At 49.2% G+C, this 27,422-nt stretch overlaps 1 protein-coding gene across 50 annotated transcripts; it reads left to right on the top strand.

Moving 5' to 3' along the window:
* Nucleotides 1–827: 827 nt before the first annotated feature.
* PCBP2 (poly(rC) binding protein 2) lies at nucleotides 828–27,167 on the top strand. Of its 50 annotated transcripts, none has more exons than XM_005307727.4 (15): nucleotides 853–1,191; nucleotides 4,427–4,562; nucleotides 5,496–5,519; nucleotides 5,619–5,651; nucleotides 6,118–6,234; nucleotides 9,429–9,560; nucleotides 10,352–10,480; nucleotides 11,323–11,397; nucleotides 13,252–13,338; nucleotides 14,237–14,278; nucleotides 15,477–15,549; nucleotides 15,978–16,016; nucleotides 17,119–17,174; nucleotides 18,061–18,230; nucleotides 26,762–27,167. In XM_005307727.4, the coding sequence occupies exons 2-15, from the start codon at nucleotides 4,494–4,496 to the stop codon at nucleotides 26,796–26,798; spliced, it is 1,083 nt and encodes a 360-aa protein (XP_005307784.1). In that variant the 5' UTR covers nucleotides 853–1,191; nucleotides 4,427–4,493; the 3' UTR covers nucleotides 26,799–27,167. The 50 variants fall into 50 exon arrangements, with proteins under 50 accessions (XP_023965656.1, XP_005307784.1, XP_065431592.1 ...); XM_024109887.3 differs by lacking the exon at nucleotides 26,762–27,167 and adding an exon at nucleotides 21,305–23,765 and having other exon boundaries at nucleotides 868–1,191; XM_005307728.4 differs by having other exon boundaries at nucleotides 869–1,191; nucleotides 17,122–17,174.
* Nucleotides 27,168–27,422: the final 255 nt, after the last annotated feature.

Raw genomic sequence — 27,422 nt, forward strand, 5'->3', positions numbered from 1 at the left:
TGTGTCTTTCCTTCACAGTTAACTTGAATTAGCTTGTCTACACTTGAAACGCTACAGCGGTCTGTAGTGCTTCAGTGTAGACACTCACTACAGACACAGGAAGGGTTCTCCTATCACCATAGTTAATCCACTTTCTTGAGAGGCAGTAGCTAGGTTGGAGGACCAATTCTTCTGTCGACCTAGTGCTGTCTACACTAAGGTTTAAATTGGCTTAGCTGCATCGCACAGGGGGGTAGATTTTTCGCACCCTGGAGCGAAATAGCTGGGTCTACTTAACTTTTGACTGTAGACACGGCCTTAGTCTAGCTCGAGTGAGAGCAGCCGTGGTGCAAAATAACACTCCAGCTGCACAGAGTGATTGTGCTAGCAGCTGTGGCCTCTAGGAATTTAGGAGCTTAAATACTTTTGAGGATCTGGGCCTAGCCCAGTGTATCAAGTTGGATTCGCTTTTGAACGGGGTCCCTGGTGTCACTAATCATCACGGCCTCTTCATTCATCCTCCCTATACTACCCCTCCCCTCTGTCTTCTGCCCCCTCTATTACCCCTCCCCAATGTCTTCTGCCCCTGCTCCTCTCCCCTTCCTTCTGCCCCTGCCCCCTCCACTGACCTTCCCCTCCCCCGCCCATTCCCTTCTGTCCCTCCATTAGCTCTCTCCCTGCCCCCACCCCCTTCCCACTTTCGCCCATTGTCCCCACATCCCCACGCAGCAGCGGCTGGGAGGTCTGTGAGCCCGCAGCCTGCAGATGGCGCTGGAGCCCACCGCCTTCCCTGTGGTACGAGGGACGCTCTATCTCCCTGGGACCCGTTCGTCCCCTATGCCCGCTCTATGGTCAGCTGGCGGTGGACGCTCTGCCCTACGCATCTCTATGGCATGGCGGGGTCCGTTTCCGGGTCAGGGCGGGGTTGAAATCGCCCCGCTCTTCGCCTCCCCCTCCCAGACCCGCCGAGGCCGCCGCAGCAGGAGCAGCAGCCGCAGCCCCTCCGCCCTCCTCCCGCCGCCGCCATCCCGCCCGCCCGTCCCGGCTCTCTCCCTTCCCCCGCCTCCTCCCTCCCCCTCCGAGGGGGCCCCTCCTCCCTCCGCCCGCCCCGGAGACCCCGTCACCCGCCCTCCCTCCTCCCGCTCCCCTCTTCCCCGTCCCTCCGCCTACGGAGCGGCCGATCGGCCGGGCGCTCGGCCACCCCGCCGCCAGGTAAGGCAGCGGACGCTTCTCCGCCCGGATCCCCGGCCTCGCGTAGCCCCGCTCCCCGCCCACCCCTCGCCTCGCCCGGCTCCGCTGTCACGTCAGGCCGAGGAGGCGCCCGCGGCCTAGTGCGGCCTACTCCGAGTGTGTGCGTGCGGCGGGGGGGAGGGGCGGCGCTGCTGTTGCGCACGAAGGAGGTGGCGAGAGGAGCAGGCCGCGGGGCGGGGGACAGGGGAGGAGGCCGCGGCCACGGGGAGGAAGGGAGGCGGCGGGGACTCTGCGTCACATGGCGGACGCCTGAGAGCTGGGCCGCGGGGCTGGGGGGGCCGCGGGGGTGGGCGGGAGGCGCCCGGAGGGGGAAGGGCTTTGGGGGATCGAGTCTGCCTGGTTGGCGGACAGGGCGGGAGGCCTCCCCCCCCCTCGCCCTGTGTGCGCGCGGCAGGCCACGGGGCCCCGCTTCCTCGAGGCGGCGGCTCCGGATCTGAACCCCTGCTGCGCTATGAGCTGATCTGGGTATGGCGTGTTGGCGGGGGGGGCGGGCGTCGAGAGAAGGAGTAGAATAAACACCCTCCCCTGGGGGGGGGGGGCAAGTAATGGAGCTGGGGGGTATGTGAGAGGGAATTGAGTGAATACCCGTCGATCGCCATTTGGGGCAAATATTGCGGTGCGGGGACGGGGGAATCATCCATAGGGCAGAGTAGAGAGATTGAGGCGCAATATCTAGAGGGAGTAGGAGGTAGCTTTTTGCCCCTTTACTGCGCCCCCCCCCCCCACCATCCTAAAGTAGGGAGACTCAGATGAAGCAATAAGGAGCTTAAAAGCTCCTGAAATCGGACGGGCTCAGCTGGCTGTTCAGGCTAAGGATTTATTTCGAGTGTTTACTAATTAAAAGAACCCCCAGCATATCTCAGATGTAGTGTGTAGGGAAAGAGAAGCCAACTTGTAATGCCCTCCCCCAAGGAGCAGGGGTACAATACCGTTTTAGATAACTTCTCGCGGGGGGTGGGGGAGAATGTTTACATTCTAGTTTGTGTGGGGTGATGGAGCTGGTACTGAAATGTTCTGGGGGAAGTCTCAAGGCTTCTGAGTGTGAGGAAATGCGCCCCCCCCCCATCACTAAAATCAGGCTCTTGCTCTTCTGTGCACCGGTAATGGTTGGAGACATCACTACTGACTGACTGCAGTCTCATTAGCAGCTCCTAGTAGCTAGCAAACCTAGAGTCATTACATGAGAACTCAGAAGTGTCTTTAAAAAAAAAAAATCTGTTTTGATCAGATGTTTAGTACTGGATAATCTAAATTTCACGAACACAAAAAAATACTTTTTTTGTTTAGAAACCATTGTGGTGGGGAGAAAAGGTTAATAAATTGCAAAAACCACTTGGTGAAAAGCATGTTAATGTTAATTTGTGTGAATTGGGTAGAAATGTACTAATTTAGTTGGTAGAAAAATTGTTTAAATTCCTAATGGTGGTAACAAGGCCAGATGAGTCTTGTACTACCTCCAATAAACTGGGAAGAAGTGTAATCATCTGGACACAGCAAGGGATTGAGAATAGGAACTCGGTTCTGTTTTTGTCTCTTCCACAAACTTGAAGACCATCCTGTTCTTTGGCATTTTTCCCCAAACTAGACCATAGGGATGTTTCCTTACTTTAGAAGGATGTAATGGGGATTTATATATTGATTGTGTCTTGAAAATATGGGCCAAGAAACACTTGTATTGGGGTCATAATAGAGAGTGAACACAACCTCCTTTTTCCTAGTTGTCTGTTTTCTTCATATAGCATTAGCCTGGAAACAAGGCTGTGCTGCTGTAGAACCCAGTTGGCAAGTCCTGATTTGGGACTGTAGGTCACAACTCTGCCAGTTGAGCTCAGGTTAGCTCTTCCCACGTTAGAAGTTAAACTTTAGCACCTCACTGCTTTGCCACACTAAAGGCTCATCTGCACGCAGCGAAAGCTTATGCCCAAATAAATCCGTTAGTCTTTAAGGTGCCACCAGACTCCTTGTTGTTTTTGTAGATACAGACTAACACGGCTACCCCCTGATAGCTTGCATCAGTTAACTAAAATTAGTTCTAAAGTTAAGCCAACAACTAAATTAACTGGTGCAAAGCCCTATGTGGGCACCCTTAAATTGGCTTTCAACTGGGTTATATCTCACTAGTATGTAAACTAGCTTAGCAATATTTGATTTTTTTAAGTTGATTTAGTTAACCTCAGAGCTTGTTTGCCCATGACATTACTCTAGAATAGCTATTTATAAGAATAAGAGTGTTTGGTTTTGCTCCTGCCTAGCTTAATCCATTAAACTATACAGGAATAACATGTTCTTATTCTGGAACTAAAATGTCCACACATGGATTTATTCTAAAGTAGCTGTTGCACTTTAAATTCATACCCTACCCTCATCCAAATTCCTTTTTCAAGCCTAGAGAAGCCCTTAAACTGGGGCAAACTGTATACAAAGAAGAACAGGAGGACTTGTGGCACCTTAGAGACTAACAAATTTATTAGAGCATAAGCTTTCGTGGACTATAGCCCACTAGTCCACGAAAGCTTATGCTCTAATAAATTTGTTAGTCTCTAAGGTGCCACAAGTCCTCCTGTTCTTCTTTTTGCGGATACAGACTAACACGGCTGCTACTCTGAAACCTTTCTGTATACAAAGACTTCTGCAGGCTGAAGGGCGGGGAAGCAGGGAGGAGAATGGACACAGACCTCATCCACTGAAGCTATTAGCCAGCACTGTGGGAGGGAGCTGGAGAATGGAAAGTGACAACTGATCTCTTTACAACCTTTGGTTCTGGCATCCGGGGGGTGGGGAGTTTAGGTTAGTTGCTCAATACACTTGATTCAGCAGATCTGCGCAAGCAAATGTCTCATGTAAGAATTAACACACTGGGAAACATCTAAGCTTACTACACACTCATCTCTACCATACAAATAAATGCATGCAAGTTGGGTGCCAAATGATTAACAATTGTAAATACACTCAAATCTGTTCTGACAGCTTGTCCATGCTATTCAGTTAAGAGACTATCCACTCCTCTTGTCAGATTGAGCTAACCCTCTAGAGCAATAATAGTGCAGAGTGGGCTCACTATACTTGGGATAGATTGTAAGCCATGTGGAAAAGGGTGTGTCCTTAAAATGTTTGTGTTCTGCTGTAAATAATAAAAACCAAGGATGAACTGGGTGTTCTCGGAGCATGTCATGAGACATCCTCTCTTCTGTTATAGTTTCTATCCCCCAGCGACCAAAGATTTGACCACTGACAAAGCCTGACTCGTCAGAACACAGCTCAAGATGGACACCGGTGTTATTGAAGGTGGTTTAAATGTCACACTTACCATTCGACTACTTATGCATGGAAAGGTACCTGCCATATCATCTCTTTATTCCTCCGGTGAAACTGGGTCATAAGCAAATGTCTTGGAAACCCTTTTTGTCTGATCAGAAGATCAATTCTTTATAGGAATGGGTCTTTGTTGTAACCCAATGGGAGTCTAGTAATTTAAATAATGCTAAATAAACCCAGCCTAATGTTCCTTTGAAATGGCTCATCATTAGAGCCATTAGCTTCTTGATGCTGGGAACTTCTTGGCATGTGGTCTGTTCCTGGTAAAAGGATATTTTTGTGACCGTTGGAGCCGAGTTTTTGAAATCTCAATATATCAGTAAAGAAACTAGCAGAACTTCAGAGTGTGGGGGGCATCTGTTCTAGTAAACTCACAGGTTACAAGATATTAACACTTTGTACTGGGGAGGGATGAACTTCAAGCACCCTATAGAATGTTTATTGTAAATGTATTTCCACTTTACTGAGATTCATAGATTCCAAAACCATATAAGGGACCATCATGTTCATTTAGTCTGACCTCTTGTATAACGTAGCCCGTAGAGCTTCCCCAAAATAATTCCCAGGACAGCTCAATCTCCACTTAAAAATTGCTGGTGATGAGAATACCTCATGACCCATGGCAAACTGTTCTAATGACTATTACCCTTACTGTTCAGGCATCATTTGTATGTCCAGTTTGAATTTGTCTAGCTTCTGTTTCCGACCAGGGAGCATTTTTAATCACTGCAGAAACACAAGTCGCTATAGACACACAAGTGAGTTGGCTAGGAGAACAGTGAGACTTATCAGACTTACTAAAACCATCTCCTGTTGAAAGAAATTGCTAAGTGTCACACTGATCTTGATCAGTAAGGGAAATCTTGTGCCATTAGCTTGCACCCAAGTTGTCTCTGAACCCATGTCCTGTAATCTGTAAGAACTAACGAGTGCCTTTGTCCCCTTTGCAGGAGGTTGGGAGCATCATTGGGAAGGTAAATTACTAAATTTAGTCCTTATTTTACTTTATACTTATCCGTTCAGTTCAGTAATACTAACCGTCTCTCTTCCTTTTCTCTTCTCATCCCCTACAGAAAGGAGAATCTGTAAAGAAGATGCGCGAAGAGGTAGGTTCTGGGGAGCAGATGGTCACAAACTGGTCTTTAAATCAATTGAGAGAAACTTGGGTGGAATAGTACCAGATCTTGGGGCCCTTGTACAAAGTCTTATGCAGGGATTCAACAGTTGCAGTTGTACTGGCAGCAAATAAGCTCATTGTGGGCTGAAAGGCTTCTGGGAAATGTAGTTCTTCGGACCAATCTCAGCACTGATCTAGCAGATAGAAACTAAGATGGCTGCCCAAAAAAGCAGAGCTGAACGAAGTGAGGGGTGGACTTCATGGTATAAAATAGAAATTATTTGTGTTGTAGCAGCACTTAGGGGTCTCATTGTGCTAGGCACTGCACACAGGTAATGGAGTTATTGACTGTTGTAACATTATCCACTGCCCTGCCAGTCCAAGTGGGACTGCTGCATGGTATCAGTCCCATTAGCGTAGCATCTCTGCTCTTTACATTCACTTTGTTCCTCCAGAGTGGTGCCCGCATTAACATCTCAGAAGGGAACTGCCCAGAACGGATCATCACTCTTGCTGGACCAACCAATGCCATCTTCAAAGCATTTGCTATGATCATTGACAAACTGGAAGAGGTGCGTGTCTCTTCTCCTTACTGGTCTCTAGCCCTAGAGTGGATCCTGGGAATGATCAGAAAAGTACCTAATTGCTTTTATGCTAGCTAGAGTCAAGACTTTGACTCTACCCTTTTTAGGTAGAGATGCACTGTTGTGGCCAGCTAGAATTGCTGCAGTCACTCAACACTTTGAATCTGGAACACTTGAGAAAACTCTGCTTGATTCAAATGCAGTGTAGCTAAGGCTTGGTTGACGGGACTGTCAACACAGGGAATGATGTATCCCTGCTGTGATGCAGCACATTGAGAGAAAGGGGGGCATGGATCATCTGTGGGTTACCTGTTCAGCCCCTGGCACAGGCTGCCCTAACTGGCAGCCTTGATGCATTGGGTCACTTTTATGGGTGCAGAATTACAAGGGTGTAAAAACAGGCCCATCTGCTTCAAAATCACCTGTATATGTGAGCTGATGCAGTTGCAGAAGTCTGCTGTGGAGGTGAGGCAGAGTTTCCACTGCACCTGGTATGGAGCTGTGTTGTACCAGGGAGGAATGGTGAGCCCCTTTGTGCCAGCATGCCTGAAACAGTAGCCACAGAGCAACATGAATTGGGCCCACAGGTTTAGGCGTGGGTTATAGACTTCAGCAGTGCATCTTCAGTCCTATGTATGAGTTGCCATGCTGGCCCTTGCACTGGCACTCCCCTTCTGTACTAGTGCTGAGCCCAAGAACTGTCTCAGAATCTGGCTAGCTAACATTCATTGCGGGGGGGATTCACAGCTGTTAAGCCAGCATTCTTACATCCAAGTATCCAGCATTGTCAGAACAGTTTTGTCCTTGGAACGCTGAGCATATTTGTAATTTGGTATTGTGATGACATCAAGTCTGGTGGGCTGCCTGGTCAATCAGCCATTTCAGAGGGTGTAACACTCCTCCCTTCCAGTAGACTGAGTGAAGTACTGTCCCACAAGGCAGCAAGGTCTCTTCCTGACACCAGTGACAGCTATGCCCTGAAGCAAAAGGCTTTGATGGCTCATGTGACTTTAGCCTAGTCGGTGGAACAAATGTCCTTCAGCAGGATGGGAGGCTGCCAGCTCAGAGGCTGCTGCTTAAAAAAGCCAAATGTCAATGCTTAGCGGTTTCTCCACCGCCTGATAGGCTCTTCTCATCTGTTCGTGGAGTACTGTCCTTGCCTGGGCTCTGCACTTGATGTGACTTTCACTTTTGAGATCCAGTGCCCAAGCCAAGCCATGAGCCTGCAGCCAGTAGCTGCGTGTCAGTAACCTGAGAACACTGGCCCCATGCCTGGGATAAGGCTCGCTTTGCGAAGCCTGAGCTGCTGCCCTTGAGCAGTGGAAACGTCCCACTGTCACCAGGATGGGAACATGCATCTCTGACATGGTGGCTGCTATTAAGCATAATTTGACAATCCTAGGAGCCAATTGTTTGCATCTGCAGGGGTCAGATGAATAGAGAAGGGAGCAGATGACTGGATTGCAGGGCTAGAACGCCACTGCAAAGTTTCTGGTAATGCAAACTGAGAACTGAGCTTCATAGCTTTTTAATTTCAGACCCCTGAGATAAGTGAGCTCTGGGTAAAGCTGTGGCCTCCTTACTGCTGCTTTCCTTGCTGGCTCCTCCTTGCCTCCTATCCACAAACAGCAGCTATTCTATATAATAGCTGGTGGGTTAACTATTCTTCAGAGGCTGTTTTTGGGACTAGCCAGTGATCTGATCCCATATCATACTCATGTAGCTTCATACTGAACAAGAATCCTTATCTGCAGGGTTCACAACACAATAGCAGCCAAGATCATCTATCCCCTGTAGCTTTTAAGCTGCAAACCTCTTGATTGTAACCATCTGAATAGCTAGGTGCCTCCATATACATGTATGGAGTCCTCTTGACGTTCCTCTAAGGAACATTGGGGTCTGCGGGAGCAGCTAATACAAGAGTGCTTTAGGGCTGACTCAAACTTCCTGGCAGCTGGTATAAAGGCACATGAGTTTATTTTTTCCTTGTTATTCCTGTTGTCTGATGCCCTTATGCAGAGCAGGAGAATGGGGTTCCCAGTTAGGTGGAGTATGTGACGTAATAGTTTTTAGCCACTACTTAGTGGCTATACTATTAGACTAAGCAGGGTGTCGTGGACTTCAAGGCCAGAAGCGACCATCGTGATCGTTTAGTTTGACCTAGGTCACCCACCCATTCCTGTAGTAGGCCCATAACTTTTTGCTGAGTTACTGAAGTCTTCATCTTTTGATGTAAAGACTTCAAGTTGGCATCCACCATTTACTCTAGTTGAAACTAGCAAGTGACCCATACCGCAGAGGAAAACCCCCAGATCTCTGCCAATCTGACCGGGGGGGGGGATTCCCCAAATATGGCAATCAGTTACACCCTGAGCGTGTGGGCCAGCCTCACTAGCTGGACACCTGGTCAAGAATTCTCTGTAGTATCTCAGAGCCCTCCTTACCTAATGTCTCATCTCCAGCCACTGGAGATTGCCTACACTGACACATGGCCCATCTCCTAATACCATCCTCTCCATGAACACATCAGGTTGTCTTAAAAGCAAGGTTTTTTGACCCAACTACTCCCTTTCCAGAATGTCACTCCTCCGATGGCTAAACACCTTTGTTTAATTTCAAGCCTAAACTTTCTGATGGCCAGTTGATACCTACTTGTTCTTGTGCCAACATTGGCTCTGGACTTAAATAATTCCTCTCCCTCCCTGTTTATCCCTCTGATACATTAATGGAACAATCTGGTCTCCCTCAGCCTGCGTTTCGTTAGGCTAAACAATTCAAGTTTTAGTCTCCAGGTCTACTCTGATCAGTATTGGATGGGAGACCTCCAAGGAAAACCTGGGATGCTGTCTGGAGTGTTTGCAGAGTGCCAGTGCCCCAACATGGTGCCTCACATGGGTAACTAAAGATCCCATGGTGCTCCTTGCAAGGGCAGGTGTCTAGGCTAAACTCCAGTTAGGATTAATTACACTGTCTCCCTACACATCTCCCAGCAGTTTCAATAGGGTGTTGGTTTCTTGACCTGTAGCATTGCTGTGAAATGGCTCCCCTGCTGCACCTCAGGCGTGGTTTTTAGTACAGGGATCCTGCTCCTCCGAGTGCAGGGCACTATACTGGGTAACTAGCAAACTTGCTAAACGCTGCAGTCCCAAGGCATCCCTCTGAGTAACTCCTTATCCTTTCAGGACATCAGCAGCTCCATGACCAACAGCACAGCTGCCAGTAGGCCTCCTGTCACCCTGAGGCTTGTGGTACCTGCCAGCCAGTGTGGCTCCCTCATTGGAAAAGGAGGCTGCAAGATCAAGGAGATAAGAGAGGTTTGCACCTTCTGACTCTGACTCGAGAGTTGGGTGTTGCTTTGAAGAGGAGTTTTCAACTCCAGTGGTAGCTGCAGTTCAACAGCAGGAGTGTTCTCTGTAGAGGCATCTTTTCGCTCCACCCTCCCCATGCCATGAGTGCCAGGTTGAATACTACATAGTAGAGACTTGGCATCATCCTGCCTTGAAAAGCACCTTGTATTTTTAGTGCGTGTGAAACTGAGACCAATACAGTGGCTGGAGCCAGACATAGTGGAGTCAGGTGCTGTTGAAGATTCCGCCCCCCCCCCAGCTCTGCTTGTGCACCCCAGTCCCAGCCTGAGTACTTGAACCTCCTTTCTAAAGCAGTGGGAGGGGGAGTTGGCCTAGTTGGTGCAGGGGAATGGGATGCAGGACTCCTGGGTTTCAGTTCTGAGATCTGCCACTTGCTTGATGAATGACTCTAGTTAACTAATTTAACCTCTGTCCTTCCACTTCCCCACCTGCAAAACGGGGGCGAGGGAATGTGAGGATTAAGGTTGTCAAGCATTCATCTGCCACCTAATGCTGTGAATCACCAGGACACCAAAGAATTAATTCAGTTCAGCTTCACTGCTCAGACACATCAAGGCAAAGTTTAGCTTTAGTTTGTCTTGGCCCTGGGGTTCTGATGACTGAAGAATTCCAGCCAGGACTAAACTGGCTGTGCAGGGGGAGGGTAGAACTGAAAGCATGGGGTTCGTTGCTGCTACTGGATACCATGAGATCAGAGTGGCGTGCCTGACTTTCTATTTTTAATCTTAAACTTTAAGAGCACAGGGGCGCAGGTCCAGGTGGCAGGAGACATGCTGCCCAACTCGACTGAGAGAGCGATCACCATTGCTGGGATACCACAGTCCATCATCGAGTGCGTCAAACAGATCTGTGTGGTCATGCTGGAGGTGAGCCCCAGGGATGAGCTGCTAGCTTCCTTTGGGGTGGGGAGGCAGACACCTTGGCAAAGGGGCGTCTGAAATGCCTATTCCGTGTTCATTCCTAGAAGCGTAATGAGGGGCAAAGGGCAAGCTAGATGCCATTAGCCTCGTATTCGGACTCTGGCCGACACCCTTATTAAACAGAAACTGACTTGGACTCTCCCCCCTGACTGCAGAGAAACTGGTCCCACTTGAAATGCTGTCTGGGGCCTCATAGGGACAGGAGAGGAATCGCATATTGGTCTAGGGTCAGTCTGTGGCTTTCAAGGTGAAACACAGAAGCATTCAGTTAGGACAGACTTGCCCTTACCAAGGTTAAGATGAGCTTGTCAAGAAGCTTTCCATTCAGGAGTCTTTTTGGCTTTGCCTGACTGTGCCAGTCAGACAGGTGGCACCACGTAGCAATAATCATGGCTTCACCGCATCAACCAGAACTTTCTACTCACCAGGCTAGTGCCTAAGACCATGGTTGGCTCTGACCCGGGGATATTCCTATTGCGGCTTCTCTTCTACGCTGGCCGGGTGTTGTGACATAGGCACCAGGGCCGTAAGGACGGAGAACTAAATTGTCGTTTGATGTAACTAGTAGCTCTGACCCAGAAACTGAGCCACTGGAATGGTCTAAAAATCCTGTTAACTCCTAGCAGGCTGGTCTCTCAAACTCCTGATCGTGGCATTTGGTTTCTTGAAGTGTAGGGGTATAAAGTAGAGGCTTCATGTCTAAGGACTTTCCCAAATGCTTAGCTGTGAGTACCAGTGAGTCTTTCTGGAGTCTAATCTCTTTCCTCTCCGACTCTCCTGTAACCCAGTCTCCCCCGAAGGGTGTTACCATCCCATACCGACCCAAGCCATCCAGCTCTCCGGTCATCTTTGCAGGCGGTCAGGTAAGGCCCTTCCTCTACTTGCTGGGCATAGGGTGCGGGAGAGAAGGTGACCTACCAAGTTGCAACATTGCCAGCACACATCAGCCCACTCTGTGCATGCTTGTCAGCCACGCTGCCTACCTGGCCAGTATAGAGCTACCTCTGCTGCTTTGGTTGGATTCTTCTGGAGGCTGCTCTGAACATTCAGCAGCCTCTTAACTTCCAGTAGGAGTTGGACACCGAGGCGCAGAAGGGGTTATTGTAGATGGGGCAACGAGGTTGAGGGGAAACAGCTTTTAAGCTTGGTGCCTGAGTAGCCAGTCTAAATCCTGTATGTGGCATTCAGACAAACCACCGCAGCTAAACTTCTAAATACAAGATTTACCTGTTCTGTTGGGGCACTGTTTGAAATTTGGTGTTAGCTGGGTGGCAGGCCTTGATATGCAGTAGGGGTTAATGTTTCCAACAGACAACCATTGGGGAATGAGGGATAAGTCAGACTCCGTAATAGAACCAGGAGGAGGAAGGATCTTCCCAACTCCACCAGATTATGCAGGTGTCAGATTCTGAAACAAGCAAGACCACTGGGGTCTTAGCCATTTCTGTAACAAGTTGACTCAGGAGGGCACATGACCAGCTTTAGCACCATGCCTCCAGGGACTTGTGTGGATGGTAGTTAAAACATGCCATGTATTGGGTGTACTGTGCCATGGCATGTGACTGCATAGTTGAGTGGTCACCATGGCTATGAAGCAAGGCATTTTTGTGGCTGTTGCCAATAGCACAGGCCTTCTAACAAGACAGGACGGTGTGAAGCCTCTTCTCTCTAACATCAGACATTTCAAAACCGTGCTTGGAAGAATCCCTTTCAGGCAGATTCTGGGACTTCAGTCATTTTGATGTTTCAAACTTGTCCTGCAGATAATTACATTTGAGTAGCTTGGCCACCAGTTCAGGCAGACAATTGTGTGAGTGGTCAGGGTGGATGTGGCCTTGGGAAGCCCCAGAATCCCACTTCCTGAGAATACACCTGAGGTTGCTGGGACTGTAATACTTGGAGGATTGCACTTTAACACAGCCAGTGCCTCCATGCTGGAAAGGGTTGTATAAAGCAAGTACAATACCAGAGCCTGTAGCAGTTACATAGTTTAAAAAAAAAACAAACCTTCCATAATGGCCGGGGCTTTCTTGCATGGAGTGGAGACTTATACAGATAAGAAATAGTGGTGCCTGTAGGTAAATACAGCAAAGTAACAGGTAGCAGCTACATAGTAAGACAGGAGCACTTCCCTAGAACCAGAGCTACGTGAGAATATGCCATGTGTTGGGATAGCCTGCTGCTCCCCCAACAGTCTGAGTTTGGGAGCAATTCTGTCATGTTCTTGTTCCTTGCCTTGGTCCCTTCCCTTTCCTCTCCATCCCCCATTCAGTTTCCCACTCTCCAAAGGTTTTGGCAGCTGGTTAGGCAGCTATCTGCCAGTGGAATGGCCCATGGGAGGTGATTGGAAGGTATTGTGGCCCAATTCTTCGGCTCTTGCAAACAAAGGACTGTACTTGCGGTTAGCCTTGAGGCATGCGAGTGCCCTGCCACTAGAGCAGTGAGGAGCAGGCTCGTTTGTGGCTGCATTCTTCCCCTGGCTCCACCATGCGCACCCAGCGACAGACTAACATTCGGACTGGCTCCCTGGCAAGCTCATGGTGGCATTTGTGCTTTTCGGTGGCAGTGATGCTTAACTTGCAGCTCAGAGTGAACCGTGAGTTTGTCTAGCGCAGGGTCAGCCCTCTAAACCAGAGTAATTTCTGTGTGAATTTCGTATTAGCGGAAGGTTTTGGATTGACAGCCCTGGAGACTGAAGTCCTCTAATTTATCCACAGGACAGGTACAGCAGCGGCAGTGCAAGCTACCCCCACACCGCCCCATCAATGTGCCTCAACTCTGACCTGGAGGGACCACCTCAAGAGGTGAGAGGGGAGTTCAGTCTCCATGGCCCATTCAATCCTTGGCCTCTCTGAGACTGCCAACAAGGGTGGCAAAAATTGCAGTGGCTTTTTTTGTGCTGTGGACTCCTGTCCACTGGGACCTGGATTAAGGCCACCAGCCTCTCCACACAGGCCACCCAGCAGCCGACACATGGTAACAGCTTGGTCAATTCCACGTCACTGCAAGAAATGCAGCCCAGGCTGGAAGTGAGAAGTCCTCCCTTTAGCCAACCAGGCCCTGCTCAGTGACTGACCCTCTGTGGGTAGCTTCAGTAGGAATCTGAACTCTGGTTTTCTTCCCCCTTAATCTAAAAATACATGGAACCAGCAGGTCAGCCTCTTGCCTCATTCTCCTGAATGCCTTTTGCATCAGTTAGTATTAGCGTTACCTTCAGCTGTAGTGTGTCCAGTGCCGTTTTTAGGTGTATGGAGTAGTGAGAACTTAAAGGCGGGGTGGATGGGATTTTTTCCCCCAAAAATCCCTTCAAAGTCATGGCTATTGAAGGGAATAAAGCTCTTTCCCTTCTTTGGGCGTGGGTGGGGGGTGTATGTGCAGGGCAGGAGGGTTAGAAACACTGTCTGACTCTCCTCTACACACACTACATATTCACCAAGAAACCAGCCCTTATTCTTGTGTCTGACTCTTCTTGGGGTGTGGGGGGGTGGGGCAACACACCAGATCATCTCCCCCTCCTTATTCAACATATGGCCAATTCAAGTAACGTCCCTTGCCTGTTGCAGCATTATGTCCCCTTTGTCCTCCCCCTCCCCCCCAAGAATTCTCCACTTTGGCTCTCTGGCTTCCTGGCTAGTTGAAATCTGTCTGTCACTGGGTGGCTGTCCGATGGTTTTTAATAGGACTGTTTTCCTCCTTTTGTAGGCCTATACCATTCAAGGACAGTATGCCATTCCACAGCCAGATGTAAGTTTTGTTTACACTTCTTGTCTTGAAATCCACCCCTTCTCCCTTCCAAAATTTTTCCGTGCTTTCTCAATGCTAGCAGTCAGCTCGGTCTGAAATCAAATCTGATCTTTAAACCAAAAAACCCTCAAATTATTTGCACGTCCTTCAGTCCGTTTCAAACTAATCTAAGATCTGTCCCCCTTTCCTCCCGGCGTGTGACACATACACACAGACACCCTGAGCTTGGCGCTTCACACAAGCTCCAGCTCTCCCCTTCTCCAATTTGGCACAGAGCAAAGCCCGTAAAGAGAAAGCGAAACAAAACAAACAGCATGGTATACTGTCATTGTGGTTCTCAGGGCAGGGCATGGGACACCTGGTATAGCAAGCTGGTGAGGGGGAGTGCCAACTCTGTCTCCATGATGCTAAATGCATCAAGTTATCAATCCTTTCTGCTGGGGTGGCTGCAGGGCAGGGACAGTGACCCTCCAGGTGGAAGACTGGCTAATGCTGGGCCTGAAGTAAAACACTCCCACTTTTAGCAGAGCAATGAAGCTGTTATACTCTAGCTGTCCTGGTGTCCTGACTTGCTGTGTGAGCATCTCCCTTCTACCTGTCATCCTTCCTTATCACTTAGGTGCAGAGCTAGGTGGATGTGCTCCTGACTTTCTAGAGGCAGAGTTAATGAGAGGCTGATCTCTGCTCATGGCATATTTTAGAGCAGGGAGGGGCTAGGGCAGGGAAGAGGTGGCTAGAAACAGCTGGACTACTAGGAATTAGTGATCAGGGGATGGGGAGGATATGGAGGCTAAACACTGACTCTATCCTGGTCTCCCTTCATAACATACCTCTACCTTCCAAATGCTTGACAGACCCCTGCATGGTGTGCTAAGCACCACTGCAATCCTGTCTGTTTATCTCACCTGTTTGTGCTTGTCTCTGGAGCATTCCTGTTGTAATTACTGCAGCTGTCCTCAATTAACCAAGGCACTTGGGACTGGGTGTTGGCTTTTGCACCTGCAGTGCTTTCCTCCTCCCTTCTGCACCCATCTCTGCACAGGGAAAGCATTGCTTACCTAGCTGTCTCCTCTGCCCCCAAGGGGGTGGGGCCTCTTGGGCGACTCCATGTCTGTTTTCTGTTTCATGTGTATTGACTCCTGGACAGATTGAACCCGTGAAATGCCTGACACTTGCCTTTTTCTTTCTCTCCCTCTAGCTGACCAAGCTGCACCAGTTGGCAATGCAACAGTCACACTTTCCAATGTCTCATGGCAACACTGGATTCAGTGGTATGGAAATTCACTATGTCTTCTGTACGCTAGCACAGGCCCAAGCACAGCCCATGAGTCACCGCTTGGCCTCGCTGTAATGCAACCTCATGGTTTAATCTTCACTAGTGTCTTAATGTGTGTCCAAACCAGGTAACCATTCTGCCAAACCTCTCGGGTTGACCCTACGATTGAGTGGGGCAGCTTGAGTGCTAGATGGGCATAAAACAGGCAGGGCCTTCATGCTGCTTCCTTCACCCCATCCTCCGCAGCTCTGCCAGTGCACCTCACTTCTGACCTGCTGCAACACCCTCTCCCCTCCGGCTATTCCAGTCCTGAGCAGTCAACTGCTGATTGTACCGAACATGTGTCGTTTGTAATATGGCTAAGATGTCCATTAAGGCTTTAGGCGGAGACCACCAAACTCATTGTCACTTGTATCTTAACAGGCATTGAATCCAGCTCTCCAGAGGTGAAAGGCTATTGGGGTAATGATTAAAAAACAAAATCTGTAGTATTCTATTGTGTATTAATACTGGTCAGTCTCGTTTGCCTTTGGAAAAAAATGTTGCCAGCAACATACACGGGGCTAAAGGAGTTTGGGAAGGGATGTAGGTACTGACTGGCTCGATTGCACTTTGTTCTTCCCCTCCCCACCCAGAAGAAGGCCAGCTGGAATCTCTCCAACAGAGAGCAGAACTTCCTGGAATGATCAGTCAGTGTCTGGCTAACCCACCCCCCTAGAAAGCTGTGGGCTTGTGGTGGCTCCTAACCTTTTCCTCCTTCTCCCGGGGAGGAGAATTTCCATAGTTGTTGCTAGACTGGATCAGGTCACTAGTCTTCACCCCCTATCTCTGGTGGCAGATCCTGACGCTTCAAACCACTCCTGGTGGTGCACCTCACCTTCACGCTGTAGGGGCCGTGGGGGGAGGAGGGGCAGGGTTTGCTTTTCTGGCCGTTGCCATGATCCCTTACATCTGGAGGCCTCAAGCCCTTATTTCAACGCAAGATATAAAAGCAAGACCCTAATGGGGAGAAGAGCTTGAAGGGTGTTAGTGATAGCCACAGCTGGCAGTCAACTGGTTTGGACTCTTCCTTTAGCCTTATTGGAAATGGGGGCGTGTAGGGAGGGGCCTGTTGAGGGTGAAATTTGGCAAGAGTGGGCTTTGCTGCATCTGTCACCAGACTGACTCCACATCAAGCACTCAGCTGACGACTGGAGTAGTGTCACCCTGCTGTGCTGTCCTGGGGGAGGGGTTGCATTGCACTTCCAAAGCTGGCAATTGAGGGTGGTCTGGTTCCAGCGGGCATGGGAGCCACGTGACTGAATGGAGCCCATGCGGCTAGTGTGCTGCTCTGTGACTGTCCTGACCGGAAGGAAGATCTGTGGTGGTACATCTCGGGGACTGTGTTTGGGGGGTGGGGTTGGAGTAACTTCTTACAGCTTGCTCTTCCCTTCCTGTTAAACCATCTTCAAGGTAGCAATGATTCCAGCAGCAAATGCTGGCTTGACTGGTCAGGTGTCTGTTCTGCACCAGGACACCCCACTGCCTTGTATTAACCGTGTCCTGGTCTCTTCCTGTCTTTTAGCAGGTTTGGATGCATCTGCTCAAACTACTTCTCACGAACTCACCATTCCAAATGATGTAAGTATCCCACAGGCTGCATCTTGGGGCTCTCCAGCTGGCAGAGCAGGTCAGGATCCATGCTGGGACTTGAAAGCAAATGGCTTCCGTTCCCCAGAGCTGTCTTGCAGAATCCTCCATTAGAAGTGGAGTGTGCATGGCTGTGCATTTCCTAGTGTTTATCCTTGCCAGCTGTACAAAACCACAAACAAAATGAACAGGCCTCTGACATCAGTGCTTTTTACATTCTCTTGGTACAGGTTGTTCCACAGTTCTCAGGTTAGTAGGAAGGAGGTATCACGTCTAAAGACAGATATCTCTGCTCCAGCTGCCCCTGCACCCCAGGGGTCTCCTGGTGTCTAACCTACATCCCTTGAGGTATCTAGCACCCATTCTCTAAGGTAACACAAGAATGGGTGATCTCTGCAGGGGGATGCATACAGCATAACTGCTGTGTGTGCAGGGAACAGCTAGTTGAAACCGCTACTAATGGGAGTCCACTACACCCTGCTCTTGCAGAGTATAATCTTCTCTCCAGAGCTGTTGTAATTCCTTATTCTAGCCCCAAAGCAGGGGTGCTATTAAATGGCCTTCCTGGCTGCAAGACTCAAATAGCACTTTGGACAGCTTCACAATTAACACAAAGGACAGGAGCGGTTGGCAAAACATAAATGTCAAGCTCTCACATGTGACTAGCAGCTAAAGCAGAAGCCTGGGAATTGGGATTTGTGGTTCAGTGGGGGACTTCACCTCGCTGCTGGTTTTCTCACCTGTAGGATGGTGAGAGTTGTGCCCGATGGAGGAGGGGAAGGAGGGTGTGTTCTCAGGCTTAGTACTGAAGAAATAAGGATGTTAAACCTTACTCTTGGCTGACCTAATTTGTAACTAGAAACACTTTTTCCCTTAGTTGATTGGCTGCATCATCGGGCGTCAAGGCGCCAAAATCAATGAGATCCGCCAGATGTCTGGGGCGCAGATCAAAATTGCCAATCCAGTGGAAGGATCTACTGACAGGCAGGTTACCATAACTGGATCTGCAGCCAGCATTAGCCTGGCCCAGTATCTAATTAATGTCAGGTAAGTCTCTGAACGGCAGGTTGTCTAAGTGCATGTGGGGGTGGAGCAGCATGACTAAAGTAGTCTGCATCCTAAACTAGGGCGATGTCCGTATCTTGTCCGCTCACCTGGCTGGATTGTAGCTCTCGGGAGCAGTACCCCTCCTTGTATTGCAGAGGGTGTAAGTGATACAAGCACTTACGTCACTGACTTTTCTGGTGCACCATTCCTTCCTCCCCCATAACTGCTGGAGAATCCAGGTCTCCTGCTTCCCATGATGAAATTTCCTTCTAGAATGCGGAAGGTTTAGGACAACATTAGCCAAGCTGGATTAATCTGATATTTTCCTGAAGCTGTTGGAGCCCGAACAGGCCCAGTTATTCCTTCCCAGTAAGCCAGGCTGGGATATATTTAGGGAAGGACCAGGTAGCTGGAGATGCAGGAAGATTCCTCCTGTGTCTTGTGGCAAGGCTAGAACTGATTAGTCTGATGGTACACTTTAGTGTGCCAATGTACTGGGTTTGTTAACATGGGGTCAGCTTGGTAATGTGCCGGTCAAGGAAATCTGTTATGGGGCACTGTCCTGAGCTGCACCTGCTCAGCGGCACTTCTTGGCTACTCGTTAGCCGTTCTTGGCTAGCCGCTTTGAAAAGGAAGAACGAAGGAACCAGTGCCGTGGCCGTGGTTTTGCTTCAGTTCGAGATCACTGCGCGGCTCCTTATTGCACTGATGGCTACTGGGAGAGGCCTGTGCGTTAGGAACTTCCCTGCCAACGCTTCCCTCCCATCTGTAACCACACTCGCTTCAAGCTGCTGCTGAGGTCTGCAGTTGTCAGGTGGCAGCACTCACTGCAGCATACGACTGCTGCAGGTTTCCACAGGCTTCGTCAAAGAGCTGAGCTGGCACTTGGCCCTCTGCAGCTCTCTAAAGTAAAGCATTAGCTTAATGGAGAACTCGGACTTCCCTAATTAAAAACCTAGGGCAGAGCAGCTGGGCATGCATGTCCTAGATTCCCTCCCGCCCATGCAGCCTGCTGCAGCTGTATTCTGCTGCAAACAAAGAGCCAGGCTCAAGCCTAGGATCTGTAGCTACATAGGTCTAGGGCCTAGCTCGTACTTATGGGGTGAAACAGTGAGCCCTGGCAAGGCTAAATTCAGCCACTAGCCCCTGCCAGGCTTCCATAGACGGTCTTCTTTTGGGGACTCTTCTTTTAGTCAACCACAGTAACGCATGGCACAGCTTTAACTCTGGCCCCAGCTTGTACTTGCTAGAATTCTGGCATGGAATAGGATCCCCTCCTTTAGGATCTAGGCATTCAGACCCTGTTTGTTTGAAATGGTTCCCTGCCCACCAAACCTTTCCTTTTGGTGGAGATTTAGCAGCTGCTTCTTGACACTGGTGGCTCGTGTGGCTTTTTTGCTTGAGAACAAAGGTCCAGGACTTAAATACCCCAGTGCCAACCCCTACCTATAGTGTGAAATCCCAGCTCTATTGAAATCAATGGGAGTCTTGCCACTGACTTCAGTAGGGACAATATTTTGCTCTGTGTCCAGGCTGACTTAAATTGCCAGGCTGCACAAGAGCTAGGGGCATTCAAGTTCCTCAGGGAAGCAGCACTTGTTGCTGTGAGCTGTGAAACATTTAGATGCCCCAGGGAACATTAGTGTGTTTAATTGATGCCACTCTAGTTGGGCCAGGGATGGATTTGACCTGCGGTCTGGGCATCAGTAAAAGCCACTCTTTGGTAATGCAGCACTCAAGTTAGTCAATTGGCAAAACAGGATTCCAGAGGATCTTAAAGCAAGATGTTCTAAGGCTGTGTTTTTAATGGTGGTTAGACTTCAGTTGTCAGGACTCGAGTCTTTAGCTAGCTAGTGGGTAGCCAGTGAGTGGCCTATAGGTGTCGTGTTTTTTTTTTTTTTTTTTTTTTTTGTTTTTGTTTTTTTGTTTCCAGGCATACTCTGGTTATCTATGGCAAAGTGCTTTCTTTGCATCTTGAACTGAGAAATTCTACTGAGCCAAAAATAGGTGGCTTTTGTCTGTCTGCCATGGGAGCAAGTCTCGGCTGGGAAGCCTGCTCAGTTGCAGTGCTTCAGAAAACCTTGCAGTGTGTCAACTATCTCAGATGAGAACTCACCAAATCCAAAACCAAACATGAATCCAATACAGCAAAACTAGCAAATGCAGACGTAATTCCCTTCCTTTAGCTGTTTCTGTAGGTCACGTTTAAATTGAACATTGGTTTTTAAAGGTGGTCAGTACAGAGTGCTGGGCTTAATGTTGATGCCAGACCATTTAGAGGTGGGATTGATTTCCACTGGTTTTCTGTAAAAGGAAAAAACCTGACTTGATTTTCTTGCTAGCTTTTCTGTTGCTCAGTCAATCAAAAAATGCCTTTAGGCTTATTCTGTTGATTCCCAATTTTCTTAATATGATGGTGCCTTCTGAACAGTGCGTTGTATTTCGAACCTAAGCTGTAAATCTTTGATTGTAGTCTTAATTGCAGGTTTTCAAAATACTTCTGAGGAGGCCTTACTAGAAAAGGACTCAACATGATCCCAGCTCCTAGAAGCTACATCTGTCCAGATGTTAAAGCAATTGAAATACTAGAATCTTACTAGCTCTTAAGGCCAAAAGGGACCACTGGGATCAGCTAATCTAATTGCCGGCCTAGAATGGGCCATAGAATTTTGCCCAGTGATACCTGCATCAAGCCAATAACTGGCTGAACCAGAGACTATTTTTAGTTCTCATGGGAAGTGGCTTAGTGTACAAGGCTTGCTCTGCATCTTCCAGTTTTAATCCAGTTGACTTTTCTCCTGCCTTTGAGTACAGTACAAGATGGGGAGACCAGTTTGCATATCAGTCACTTAGACTCACACTTGCGTTTTAGACGTAACTTTTAGCCGGGCGCTAGCTGCGCGGGATGCTCCAAGGCTGTAGAGGAGACTGAGTTGCTGTAGCTAGAACCCTGAGTGGGTGTGCTTTGCGTTTCCAGGCTAGGCTCATGCTATTTAAGCTGTTTGTCTCCTGTGCTTTTTTTGTGGTGTTCCCATCCACCCACCTTTTTTTGTTCCTTTTTTCCTCTGTTACAGTTTAGAAAGCGCTAAACCCTCCTCCCAGACAGCCTCCGTCACGATCCCCGATCACCTCAGCATCAACCTCTCTCAACCCTCCACCCCTTCTTCTTCTTCCTCCTCCACCACCACCCCCTCGCTTGCGACAGCAGGGGTCTCCGACGCACCCTCCAGCCTCCCCAACCCTCTTCCGACCGCCCCTTGTGTCTCCAGTCTGCTTGGCATGAAACCCGTCCCTCTCCTGGCTCTAAATGTTGTGTCTGCTGCTAAGGGTGCCTCCACCACCTCAGCTATGCCATGTGTTACTAACAAACTGAAAACGGAAAAACAGAGATTCTCTCCTTATTGAGTGTCTGCTTGTGACCGTAAAGGAACAGCAGATTGGTGTCAGCCTGGGGATCCCATAGAGGAGCCTTGGAAGAATTTTTTTACTTCAAAAAAAAAAAAAGTGAGCTTGTGATTTCTTAGAATGGAGTTTTTTTTTGCTGGTGACCTTCAGTAGGTCGAGAGACAATTTAACAAGTATTCTAACAAGTCCTGGAGTCTAGTGATCTGTTTAATTCCTTGATTTTTATGTAGTCGTAGCTGTTGCTTTTAGTAGCTTGTTTGCATTGCTACATGAAGAAAATGTGATTAGGAGGGTCTGTTTAATGAATAAAAGATTCTCAATTAACTGCATTTTGGTTAAGTTGCTAAAGAGGCTGATCAGCCAAACCTGTCTCTTTGATGTCTGTACTTGCAATAAAGTTGCCACAGAGTATCTGCTTGGATAGCTGATGTGTGCTGGAATGGAGAGGGGGACCAGGAATTACACCTCCCCATGTGATAGGGACAAATCAGCTGTGCACCTGACAATTGTCAGCATGCCCCTCTAAATGCCCTGTGCCCCTTGACCTCTGGCCAGACTCTAACCATGCTCAGAGTTGAGCAATGAGCTCAAATGTGAATCCCTGCCCCTATGCTGGATGAACACGGCCATGGAGGGATTCCTAGACCGCCTTTAGAGGCGGGTGTTGGGAGCCCACACTTCTAATCAGTACCATGAGGAAGATATGCTCCTATTCAAGAGCAGGGAGCTAAAACTCCTGGATCCTCGGTAGCTCTTGTGAGGTCAGCAGGTAAGCACCCCAGCATAGTTTGAATTGACATTGGTCATTGGAACAACTTGTTCTAGAGCAGTGGTCTTGAACCACTTCATTTTCAGACTCCTTCCATTCAAAATTTTAGTGCAGACTTCTTTGGGAATATTATACTTTCTGCAGACCCCCAGATTGAAAACCACTGTTCTAGAGGAATCCTACCCTAAATTCCCCCAGCAGCTCTGTTCACACCCCCATAGAGCACAGAATGGCTCTGGGAGGCCTGGAGGTTCAAGCCACAGGACTCCCCCCACCCCAGACAGAACAGAAACCAAACAAGACTGTACTAGTGCTAAAACGAATGGTACAGCTGGAGCTATTCGAAGTGTTGCTCGGGTAGGGCCAACTCCACCAGTACTGGGTTCTAGAAGTTAGGCAAAACACAGCTGCTTCATTCCCTGCGCTGTAGCGGGACTACAGATAGCCTAAAGTAAGTAGTCACTTCTCAGGGCCGGTTACCTGCCTTTCTAGTCAAATATCAGATACTACAGTACCACAACCAGCTGTGGGTTAAAGGCCTTGAGACCCTAAAGGCACCAACTGCCTCTGATTCATTGTCCCAGAGTCATTTCATACCTGTGTGCACTGGGTGATCCAGTCTGGAAACAGCTGTTGCATATCTCTGGTGCCTTTGAAATAGAGATCTGACGTGGGACACTCCTTCCCCACAGGTGTATACCACCTGCCTCCCCTGGAGTCGGAAATGACCCATTAGCATTCCTCCTGCTCTGTAGGCTATTGGTTATCCCAGGGCAGAGCGGGACCAAAGTGGCTGTCTTTATGCTCCTTCTTGAGGAGCTACTAGCCGGTGCTGACCCAGTGGCCCCATGCCTTGTTACAGTAGTTCAGTGAGTCTTGTTCAGTGAAAAGTACAGAATTCCTCTCCCCTCTGCTGGGCGCAGGACACCTGCTTGTTAGCCTGGGGCTGCCACACTTCAGAGGCTGGCTTTCAGTGGGTTGTCTGGCACTTTTGAAACTAAACCCTGAGACAACATGTGAGACTGACCAGTGCTGCTTGGAACTTGCTAGATTGTCATGTGACTAAAAATGGAACTGTTAGCATAGGACTGGGGGTGGGTGGGTGGGGGAAGGATTAGGGCACAGTCTGGAGTCCAGTGTGCAGCTGCCTATGAGACAGGTGGGATTGGCTCGATCCCATTGGTGGGAACAGTTAATGGGCTCCCTTGATCTCCAAGCTGGCCTACTGAGCCCTTAATTCTTGACTAGTGCGAATCCTCGGGCGGCTTTCATTTCTGCGGTAGTTTAACTCAGCTGTAACTTGCACTGTTCTGTGATGTAGTGTAACCACGTTAAGTAAAGATTATCCACTCTTTACCCAGCTTCAGGCCTGTAGAGTCTGTTTTATAGGGTGTGCTGGAAAGTTGTTAATCTGGCTGCTCCACCTCCCTTCTGCTGCCCTGTCCCAGGCTGGGTGTCAAACTTCTGCAATGCAGGTTAGCCATGAAACAGAGGCAGGGTAGCAGACTAGGGGTGGGGAGGTGACTTCTGTTTGCTGCTGTTGAATTGCTCTGACCTTGGGCAAGTTACTTATTCTCCTTGCCCTCACCTCCCCCCTCTGTAAAACTGCTAATGCTGCTTTGAGTTACAGGTGCGAAGCTCTGAGTAAGTGTGAGAGGCTCAGCAGCCGTGTGGGCAGTGGGAGGGCTGGTGAAGAGCAGACCTGCTCTGATCAGGACTGAATTCTGGGAGGCTCTATCCCACATGAGCAAGAGCTTGGGGTCTGACTGCTGAGGATTTGTCAGCCAGATGTGCTGGGTTCTGAAATTTAGCCCTTAAGGGGTCCCCTCTGGGCTGGGGTATCTTACACCTGGGGTGACTGAGGGCCAGCTTTGGAGCCCTCAGTCTTGGCTTCTGTCTGAGCCCACTGTGGTGCAGGGAGCTGCTTCCTCTTAACACAGCTTTCCCAGGGAGCTGACCATCCCCAGCTGCCCTTTACAGGTACTTGAAGTGCCTTGAATTCTTCTGTCAGCAGGGACCAAGTTCCCCTGTCCTGCTGGCTTGAAGGCAGCCTCCTTGAAGGTTTCTAGCAGTCAGACTACAGGGCTCCTTCACACGTTTGTGGAGACCCTGCTGATCCCATCGAAGTTTGAGGCCAGAATCTCATGTGGGATCCCTTTGTTCCATTCCAGATGTCATGCAGCATAGGGAGATGAGTAGCTTGTCCAAGGGCCCCAAGGAAATGCCCTAGCCTGTAGGTGCCCAGCCATCCTTAGAATTGCCTGCCAAAAACTGGGTGGGTCTCCCCGCAGAGCAGTCCAGCAAGGCCCTGCCACTGTTCAGGGTCTGGGTCCTCTCCCCCTACATTAGGGGCCTGTCCCTGGAGACTCACAACCTGTTTGTGAAATACACTTGTATTGAGCATTTGGAACAACACCTGTGAACTTTCCTTCCCTCAAGACCCAATGCTGAGGTGACCGGACAGGGCAGCTCCACTTCGCCTGCTTCATAGTTACATTTCTCTTCAGCTGATGTGGGGAAAAAGTACCACCTCTATTGTACACCCCCTGAAGTACAAATGTCTGTCACGGTAGCATGCAAGGCCTGGGCTGAAGCATTGAATATCCTGGCTGCCCCTTTATTGAAAGGGAAACTAATCTAGTCCTTGAGGTGGGACTAAGCAGTGGCTGTCCAATCTTCTCTCTGCATGAAGCCATCTGCATCCTTTGATCAGGCCAGGCCACTCCACTAACTAGTATTAGCATTGGAGACTGGCACATGTCAGACCAAGGTAAGTTGCCTGACTTGGGTTATAACTCGACTGGCTAAAACCATGCTGCAATACTGCCTCCCTTTGGCCCTTCACAACCAAGCCCCTCACAGGATGGGGTGGGGATGTGGGGAGTTAGCTGGTTCCACTCCAGCCTAGCTCCAAGTGGTAATTCCTGGTGGTGGTTTTTACTCCATGGCCACATCTTGTGCCTCCATGGACTTGTCTTGAAAAACATGGCAAACCAGTGACTAAAGCCCTGCCCTGACCAAAGGTGGTAGAGGGTCTGCCCCTTTTCCCCATGGAGCTTGGCTCAGACTTGGCAGGAATAAACTGCTGCTGCGATGACTCAGTGATAGACCAAGGCCAAAATATTAAACCCTGGTGCCTGGCTGGCACCTAAATGATGGTTCCAAGATGCTGAGTTGCTGTCACTGACATCAGAGTCCTCTGTAAACAGCTAAATGTGCCAACTGCTCAGCTCCTCCAGCTGCCAGGCTGGAAAATGTGGCGTCTCAGACCTGGTGGTAGACTCTGCAGTGGGGGAAGGTGGTCTGTCTTTGCGGGGTGGGGAATAGGGAGGTGTCATTGTAGACTTACTGTTTGGCTGTAGGGATAGAGGCAGGCAGATGCACTAGTCACAGAGGTGGTGTCTAGCAGAGACCTACATCCAAGATCACTTCTAGATTGGACTTCTGGCTACCGGAAGAGTTTCCCCACTCCAGTCTTCCAGGACCCAACATGGGACAACTCTCCTGTGCTGTTAATTCCTTGTTAGACTTCAAGGACCCACTTCTAGGGAGCCCACAGTCACCCTGTTGCTGCTAATCCGCTTAGCTGGAAAGTGCTCACCAGTGGCCCAGGGATGCAGCTGGCTAATGCTGCCTCCTCAAGCACCTCTATGGGGGAGGGGCTTAATCCAGCTGTGCTAATCTCCCTCCAGATGTTCCTTTCTTGATCCCGCTAATGCAAACCAAATCCACATGCAGGTTCAAGTCTGATGGGGGTCAGGGGCTAGTGATGCACAGTGCTCTTGACTCCTGGTGACCCTAGCAGGAGCCCAGAGTTCAATCCTGCAAGCTAGCCTGCTCTTGGGGAAGGCTGTCGGGGACTCTCGGCTGTCACCAGGGAGTCGGGAATCCAGTGCCATCTCTCTTTCAGAGGAAGGAGCTGCTGCTGGAGTGTGGCCCAGTCTCTTGTCATTCTGTAACTGGCCACTCGATGCAGTGATGGCCTGACAAAGCACCAAAACTGCCTCAACCATGAGGTCTCTGTGCCTCTCCAGGCAGTCCTGGAGAACAAACCTCAACACGCCTGGTCATGCAGCACCTAGAACAACAGGACCTTGGGCTTCTGGGGGCTGATAGTGCTCAAGTAACACCCAGCGCCCACAGCTTGGGCTGGACTCCCAAACAGCTCTAGCAGGTCCCAACATGTTATGCTCTTGAAGGTGCCCAAGTAGAACCCAGCTTTAACCCTCTAGAATTGACCTGGTGTAGGTTGGCGCTGTTGGATGTAGCTGGGTGGGAGATGTCACATCCTTCTCGAAGCTCATGCAGTATCCTAGGCAAAGTCTGTATTAAATGTCCCATCTCTGCTTTTTTCCAGGCTTTCTTCGGAGACTGGTGGAATGGGAAGCAGCTAGGACAATGCAAATGCCTCACTCATTACCCCTTCTGCTGTTCATCCCCATGATCCATCTGTGTAGTTTCTAAGCAGTCAGATTCCAGGTTTTAACTAGTTTGTAAATTTCAGTTTCTACACGCTTTACCCATCCACTCATGATTTTTTTTTAATTACAGCATTTTAATTCCTTTCTCTGTTCAGCTGTTAAAATGCTGAGATTCATATCTTAGTTTTATAAGCTTTCCCTTTTTTGGCTCATGAAGTTTTCTGTTTGTCATGAAATGTAAGAGTGGAATATTAATACATTTCAGTTTAGTTCTGTAATGTCAGGAAATTTTTCAAAAAAAATAAAAAGATGGACTGGAGCTTTTTTCCTTGTGAATAGAAACTGGATGATTTTTGTTAATTGATTTCCCGTGTCTGACTGTCTTTTGTTGGGCCATTTGACTAAATGATTCATTCCCACGGCAGAGTCCTGTGCTGTCATGTCGGAAGCCAGAAGGAGTTATGCACTCCCACTGACATTCGCTCCTTTCAGCTTACCTGGCAGATCTCTGCCTCAAGGGGTAGGAGGATCGGATCTGATAGCACCAGTCCCAGAGGTAGGAGTGAACCCCACATTCCGTGCTCATTTAATCCATAG

Source organism: Chrysemys picta, chromosome 22 (assembly GCF_011386835.1).
Source record: "Chrysemys picta bellii isolate R12L10 chromosome 22, ASM1138683v2, whole genome shotgun sequence".
Taxonomy (NCBI): Eukaryota; Metazoa; Chordata; order Testudines; family Emydidae; genus Chrysemys; species Chrysemys picta.